Source organism: Anopheles darlingi, chromosome 2 (genome assembly GCF_943734745.1).
Source record: "Anopheles darlingi chromosome 2, idAnoDarlMG_H_01, whole genome shotgun sequence".
Taxonomy (NCBI): Eukaryota; Metazoa; Arthropoda; class Insecta; order Diptera; family Culicidae; genus Anopheles; species Anopheles darlingi.
Window position 1 is genome coordinate 2,882,501 of NC_064874.1, and position 7,500 is coordinate 2,890,000.

The 7,500-nt window shown below is 50.4% G+C and overlaps 3 protein-coding genes across 11 annotated transcripts in view; 1 reads left to right on the forward strand and 2 right to left on the reverse strand.

The window, feature by feature from the left end:
- LOC125952763 (neurofilament heavy polypeptide) overlaps nt 1-4,361 on the reverse strand; it is an 8,215-nt gene extending 3,854 nt beyond the window's left edge. For 3 of the 9 annotated variants that reach the window (XM_049682465.1, XM_049682464.1, XM_049682456.1), the window contains exons 1-2: nt 4,140-4,273; nt 1-1,234 (exon numbers count right to left, since the gene is read on the reverse strand). The exon at nt 1-1,234 is cut by the window's left edge and continues 68 nt beyond it. In XM_049682465.1, coding sequence (XP_049538422.1) covers nt 1-1,013 — 1,013 coding nt within the window. In that variant the 5' untranslated portion in view covers nt 1,014-1,234; nt 4,140-4,273. Of the gene's footprint in view, nt 1,235-1,462; nt 1,482-4,096; nt 4,274-4,299 lie in introns of those variants that run through there. The other 6 variants (XM_049682460.1, XM_049682462.1, XM_049682457.1 and 3 more) reach the window with 6 other exon arrangements.
- The window catches only part of LOC125952771 (trichohyalin), a 14,510-nt gene that overhangs the window by 3,961 nt on the left and 3,049 nt on the right, over nt 1-7,500 (forward strand). The window lies entirely within an intron of this gene.
- Nucleotides 4,951-7,166, reverse strand: LOC125952780 (peptidoglycan-recognition protein LB). Its single transcript, XM_049682491.1, has 3 exons — nt 6,450-7,166; nt 5,374-5,697; nt 4,951-5,294 (listed from the first exon to the last, which is right to left on the reverse strand). Exons 1-3 carry the CDS (start codon nt 6,538-6,540, stop codon nt 5,080-5,082), a joined length of 630 nt encoding a protein of 209 aa, XP_049538448.1. The 5' UTR covers nt 6,541-7,166; the 3' UTR covers nt 4,951-5,079.

Below are 7,500 nucleotides of genomic sequence, written 5' to 3' on the forward strand. Positions count from 1 at the left end.
TCCTCCAGCAGCGGTTTCTCGACCTTCTTCAGCTGTACCTCCGGTAGTTTCTCCTTTACCCGCGGTGCTTTTAAATTGGAGGGAACTTTGCGCAGCTGAACGCGGAAGTTCTTGGCCGGTTCCGGTGAAACCGATCGCTCCTTGACCGGCGCTTCCTGTTGCGGTCTTGGCGACACTTTCTTCAGTGGTGGCCGGATGAATGTTTTCGGCTCGGGCGATGATGATTTTTCCGAGGCAGACTTCGATGAGGACTGCTTGCTGTCGGAGTCTGATTTATCGGGGCTCTTCGATGGCGTCGATACCTTGCGCAGCTGCACTGGGAGCTTCGGTGGCGGCGATGACTCCTGCGTCGCCGGTTTCTTGGCCGCCGCGGGCGCCGGTTCGGGTTTTTTCGCTGCCACCGTCTTCGGTGGTGGTGGTGCTGGTTCCTCCTCGGATTCACTCTCCGTTTCATACTCCGTGCTTCCTTCTTCCTCTTCTTCCTCCTCTTCTTCCTCTTCTTCCTCTACTTCCTCCTCCTCTTCCTCATCGTCAGACTCGGGAGTCGGTTGCTTAGCAGCAGCACCGGACGCTGGTTTCGCTTTGCTCGGTTCCCGGAGAACCGTCATGACGGGAGTTGTGTTTTTCAGACCCACCTTTGGCTCCGGTTTGGCCAATGGAGGCGCCACAGGTTTCTTGTGCGCCACCACAACCGGTACCTTTATCTCCTTGGACTGCAGTTTGGCCGTCGTGGTCGTGGCAGTCGGTTTCGGGGTCGGTGTTTCGCCATTTTCCTTGGCCGTCGGTGAACCCTTTTTCACCGTGGCCGCCGCCGCCGTCGTCGTCTTTGGGTTTGTGGTAGCCGTACTGGATGGCTTACTGGAGTCGTCGGTGGCCGATTTGGTGGAAGGCGACGATTCCTTCGTATCCGTCGCTGGAGTTGCGCTCGCTTTACGGGCCCACGCCGGTGGCACGTTCTTGTTGACCGTTTCGAGACGATCTTTAAGCCAGGGTGGGCGGCTATTCACTGGCATGACGCGCGCAGCAACAGCGACCGGTGGCAATTCGTTATTGTGACAACTCGCCTGGCGCGCTCGGCACCACACACCTTCCTTGTTCGGTTTGTCCTTGCTTGATCGCCGTTATGCTGGCCACGGTTACGCGGTACACACGGTCTTTATGAATCACTCACCACACACTTCACGACACCACAAACACCGTGACGTATTAATGCCGATGCTACTTATTGTTGCTGCTGAGTGGTTGAATTAAAAATAAGCCTCATTTATCACCCTAAACACAATTGAACATTCCGTTGAAAATAGATTGCGCTTGTCTGCCGGGGGAGTCCGTACGATCGTAGGTAAACCGTGAAAAGGCGTGTCTGGTCGTGTTTTTGAGTTATCGCGAATGTATCATCATTCTAACATTAATTGTTTTGCTTCTTCTACACCAAGGACGTCTGAGTAAGGATTTAACGAACTACTTCTTGTGTGAACGCTTCTCGCTTTCTCTTTGTGACCGCTCGATGGTGATGATGATGATGGTCTAGACATAGATTCAACTTGATAGACCGTTTATACGACCCACGGTCATCGGTAGATCTCATGTAAAGGTGTACGGCGCATCGTTTTGACTAAAAATAATCCCGGGCTACCGGGCCGGGAAGAAGAAGAAGATGAGCAACGAGAAGATTCATGCAGAAATATTCGCGTGCCACAGACGCGGCCTTCCCTTCGGCCCGCCCGGAATACGCAACGTGCGCAATCCCTTCTGCAAAACACCTGCATCATCATGGCGATGGTGGTGCTGGACTTGCGGTTGCGATCGTGTTGGTAATAAACCATTTCGCGTCCTGCGCTTCCCGTGTCGCACATCGATCGGACTGAGGACGAAGGAAAATGGAAAATGTCGTACCACCCTTGCTTGTCACACACCCCAGCGTCAGCAGGCGACAAACTGCGCGCGTTTCGAGGAGGGGGCGCTCGATGACTCAAGTGGACAGAAATAACGCGCGCGCCTCGAGGGGAGTGAGTGAATTTTTAATATTTATCTAAAAGCCGCTCGATCTTTCAACTAGCAGAGAGAAAAAGAATGGTAGCAACACTTTAACTGATTCCGCACATCAAAATCTAGAGCCACTAAAGTATATACTGCTAGAGTTACTGATGCTGTACACTGCACTGCCGCCGTGGTACTACTGACTTCTCGAAGGCCAGTGTGTTGTTCACAATTAATAAGATGCATTCCATCATCATTCCATTTAGGAGTTGATCATCCCCCCAAAAAGGAAATCAGCTTTACGTAACAGCTCGACCACACCTCCCAAACTGCGCCGTATGATCGGTGTCGGATATTAATCGTGATCAGCACGATCATTAACATAGTACCAGCTGACATTGAAAACACCCTGCGTGAGGGTGCACGGTTTGTGGCCTTGTGCTTGGTGCTTGATGATACGGAACAGTTTCTTAATTAGACGAACAATATGAGCATTATTAGTAGGGCTACAAAATGCGTCCGGGGATGTGTTTCGTCCCTCCCTAAAGATGTCAGCAATCAGGGTTACAGGAAGGGGTTTCTCTCTCTGTCCTTGCGTCACAGACCCATCCTGGGTTGACGGACGAAACTAGAATTGTCTGAAAATTTCCTAAGAATAACTTTGGCGCGCTTTGACATGCCGAATGTTTATCCTTCCAAATGCTCCTGTTGATAAACATGAAGTTGGACAGCGTAAGATCACCAGCCACAGCCCCACAGACGGACAGACGGAGGAGTTTAATTTAAAAATGGAAAATGTTTGAATCGATTTCATTCCTCTCTCTATTCGCATCTCTAAAACATACAGATGCTGCTGCTGGTGGTGCTTCTGGTGACGGCCACAGTGATCCTCCACTACAGGAGCCCAAAGGTCAAGACGATCGTTCTATTGGCGGTCACGCGGTACCGACGAACGTGTCGTGGCCGAGGTTGTCACCGGTGGATGAAGGCCACACGGCGAAAACATTACAATAAAATCCCTAGGCCCAAGGATTCACCATCGGGTTTTATGTCTTTTCCCCTGGCTTGTCTTCTCGTGTCCTTGGGCAAGTTAGAAGATGATCAAGATCATCAAGATCGTTGCACTATATACGTTTTATTGTGGCGAGATCACGAAACTCACGAGCAGCAGCGATCGTGCAATGGTCGGCGGTCTACTGTTCGCGGTACGAATTTTCCACAATGACGTCACTTTCTGGTCTGTGCGCCTGAGGTTGCGTGAGTGAGTTAGAGCGTATCTGCATGTGTAGGTGTGTATGTGTGCGTGTGTTTTTGAGATTTTGCTGGAAAAAACGACAGGAAAAAGGGTGTGCGGGTGGTGTGCGTATTTTTACTGTTTTTGTGCGTTTGTGTGTGTTGGAAACGAAGATCGAGAAGCGAAGATCGTTAATTATAAGAAGCAATAGTCTTCACTAGGACATGAACGATCGATGATCTATTGTGAGAGAGGAAATGCAGACGATCGCACTCATTTCTAAGTAGGTCAACGCGTCGACAGAAGGTGCGATCGCGTCCCCTCCCGTCCCGTCGTCCGTTCTACGATCTTTTCGTTGTCATGTACGCACGCACGCATTTTCCCGTGCCATGCCAATGATCGTCACGCGTCACATACGCGCACACATACACACACACACACACACACACACACACACACAAAATCGTTACGCCGTGGACCAATGAACTAATCGTCGTCGCACCCACCACACACGTCACAGAGACGGCCACACAAAAGGTGGTCGCAATTTTCCGACATCTCACACTCACACGCCCTTCGAGAAAACGCACAATTTGGCGCACAAACACACATACACATACACACGCACACAGCCAGATAGGGACACCATTTCGCACGTACACCCAAATTCCTGTACCACCCACCATCACCACCCCGTTCGCACAAAGAAGAAGGAGTGGAATGTGTGCGTGCGTGTGCTGTCTGGTGCTTTTCATTTCGCATTTTCATCGTTACGACATCACGGTTTTTTGGCTTAAAAAAAGGGAAAAGGAATCTCGAATTCCTGGCCCTGCTGCTGTTGACGTTGCTGCTGCTGTTCGATCGCATTGGGACTCTAGAAACCTCCTGCAGATGTTGCACCGGATGTTACTTTTCGATCAATTACCGGTACACCACTTTTGGCACTTTTCTTGGGCAGTTTCTTTGGGTAAAATTTTTAACGAAACCACCGCAGACCGGGAACGGTGTTAGGCGACTGACGATCACACGCACGATCGCAGTTGGTTTCAGTGATGTCAAGGAATAAGGCCAGAAGATTATCTCACCAGGAGCAACGAACCGAAGGGAAAATGCGAGAGCGAGAGCGAGAGTTCAAACCGTCGACCACCGACCGATCGACCGATCGACTGACCGGCACTCGCGCATAAGGTGGTTTTTCCGAATTTTCCCACCAAGATTTTCCCGTGCGGAGAGTCACACGGAACACGAACGCATCGAACGCGCTCGCTCGCTCGCTCTCGCACGGCACTGCGCACGGGGCTAAATTTGTAATCCTCGGCCAAAGATTCTCTTGCGTGGGATGGATCCTCGGCGATGACCGGGACCGGGGTAACACCAGCTCAACACCAGCCGACAGCAGGACTGGCTCTTTCGCTCTCTCTGTTTATCTCTGAATTTCTCTATTCCGTAAAATCGGAAAAGCGGGCGGCTGGCCGGATGGAGGAAGCCACAACTACCGCAACATCATGATGCTGCTGCTGCTGCTGGTGCTACGTACCTTTGCGCGTCTGATGCTCGGATCGTAAATGTTCTTTCTTGTTTATCGACCATGATCTCTCCGTGGCACGCACGATCGTAAATTAAGTGAACTATTTTCCTAACGCCACACGATCCCGATCTGTTCAGGGCAGCTCAGCTGTTTGTCGCGGCCCCGATGGGATGCATTGAAAAAAGGGTTGTGATCGATCGACACGTGATCGCGGATAGACCGCAAATCTTTAATTGATTTTCGTTTCTTTTACATTTATTAGTTGAAATACATGTAGGAACAATACCATAGCGCGCTTTCCTTTCGAATACTAATGCGTATGAATGAGTTTAAGCTGTTAGGACACACTGTTCTGCTGGTCTATGATGTCGGTCATGGGCGAAAAGTGTGGCCAGGTTTTGATTTCCTCGAACAATCGATCACCGGGGCACTCCGTAGATCGCACCTGACGATGACCGAGGAGCGTGTAGTTGCTGGCGATGATACCATTCCGTACGCCGTACTCGATAAGGGTTTTCGCTGCGGTCAGCATATTTTTCGGCGGTAGATCCGCTATGGAACCAGATACCGGAAATCGCATTTAGTCAACGGACGAAGGCGTACAGGACTACAGCGTTTCGAGCATACTTACAAACCCAATCACCGATCAAGCAAATGCCCACACTTTTGTTGTTGTAGCGAGGGGCGTGGGCACCGACCACGTTGAAACCGCGACCCTGGTAAGTGCGTCCATCACCACCGACGGCGAAGCTGTACCCGATGTCGTTCCAGCTGCGCACATCCTGGTGCATCGTTTGCATCCGTTGCATCGCCTCGATGCACTGTGTTCCGGTGTAGCACGCGGCCGGCTGGTACGAGTGGTGTATGATGACGTACGGGATTGGACCGGCAAATCGCTCGACCAGCTTGGCCGGCTTGGCGTTCCAGAAGCTGCGCCCGACGTACGGTGGAGGATCTGAGAAGCAATGATCGTCATATAAGCAAACGTGACAATCAAGATCGCGACCCCGTCCCAGCCTCCACGCGGTTCGACGCAGTAATTAACCGCGTTGGAATGTTCGCTGGGCAGCAACATAGTGTGACGATCGTGATCGCGATTTCAAAACACCAAAAGAGCTTGAGCTAATGACGGAAATGAAAAGTGCTCGCCATCGTCGTCGTGGTTCTCGTTATCTTGAGCCTAGGTCTGTTCGATTTAGCCGCTCAACTGGCTTATCTATTTGATCAGCTGCTAAAGCGGCGCGAAACCTCGTGTGCTGTTTGCTATTGCGATCGCCTTTTTGGTGACATGGTGATTGAACAGTTGTTGCAATTAATCTTTAATTTATGTTTGCAAATTACTACGATCCGGTGCACGGCGTTTCAGTTCTAATTCGGTCAAGGATAGCAGGTCGATATGTAAGGCGAGGATAGTAGAGAACCTCTTGAGAAAGATTGCAGTGGCTTCCTGTTACATGATTTTCAACGAGTGTCACTCGTTAAGTAGGTCGATTTGTTGTCGAGATCTTCACTAAATCCGTAAAGTAATCTTGCTTTTCTTCTTACTTTCCGTTCTAAGGGGACATTACGGGGATTTTGAGCGAGAGTAGTCATCACGGTGCTTAACCTTGTCCTCTGGCTGTTGTCTGTCCATTGTCGGTGGGGCCGCCTACCCCTTTGCCTATCAGTGACACACTTGAGTGCAGCAAAGATTGGAATCAAACTTACCACATGCTTTGCTGTCCACGACGACATACGATATTCCGATGGCAATGATGGTACACGTATAAAAACAGTATCTCCTACTGAGCACAACCATTTCGATGTCTTTTTTGGTTGTAAGAATCAAGAACTACGTTACACAACTTTTGCTGTTAAATATGGCCACAATTTGGGTCGTACTAGCCGCACATGGGCCGCACTGGTTGGGGGATTTTTAACAATGTCCGTTCCCGGTTACAGTCCGGTTTTGCAAACAATGAGTTTCGAAACGACGGCGATGTTGAACATTTAATACGTTACTCAAACAGGTGTACGCTCACAGAGGATGGCTGCAGCACCGATGAGGCGGAAGAGGATGATGTAGCGAACTTATGGCCGGTACTTTTTCGGCTGTTTAGCTTGTAAACAAGGTTCGGTCGCGGTCGAGGGGTTGTGAGTTTTTTTTTTTTGCAAAAGTTTTGTTTCAAACCGTCTGAAGTGATTTGACCCCCTCTTGTCAGTTCTCTCGCACCGTGGTGACGCGCATCGCGGGTCGATGATATGAATGGAATCGCGCGTACAGACCGACAGGCAGGCACGGTGACACTGTGGCTGGGGTGGTGTGTTCCGGTGGATGGACGGGCTCGGTAGATTGATAACAGGCAGACACACACACACACACACACACGTACCGAATATTAGTGTACGTGCAAAGGCTTCGTTCACCGGTCGAATTGATACTGTCGCGGTAACGACCTTCGCAGCACAGTTAAATAGACCCGCGCAAGGCAACAACATTTCGCTGATCCAGTCATAACGGATGGGACATGGGTGGGCCTGGGGCGAGAGAACGGAGAGAGCGACTGATAGAGAGAGAGGGAAGAGACGATCGGCTAAAGTTCCCCGTAGTAGATAGATGAACATGACGCGTGCTGTATAATGTTGTTGGCCTCCCATAAAGGGTCCCCGGTGGAAACAGATAGAGAAGGTAGAGAGAAAAAGAAACATGAATCGAGCGATTTCACATGAATGGCGCGATAGTTTCGCATGCATTTCCCAGTGCCCACAGCTTGCGGGG

Coding starts and splice junctions, on each gene's coding strand:
- LOC125952780 (XM_049682491.1), bottom strand. CDS start 6,540: ATGGTTGTGCTCAGTAGGAGATACTGTTTTTATACGTGTACCATCATT. Junction 5,698..6,449: donor CGTGGACAGCAAAGCATGTG/GTAAGTTTGATT, acceptor ATTGCTTCTCAG/ATCCTCCACCGTACGTCGGG. Junction 5,295..5,373: donor CTTGATCGGTGATTGGGTTT/GTAAGTATGCTC, acceptor CTGGTTCCATAG/CGGATCTACCGCCGAAAAAT.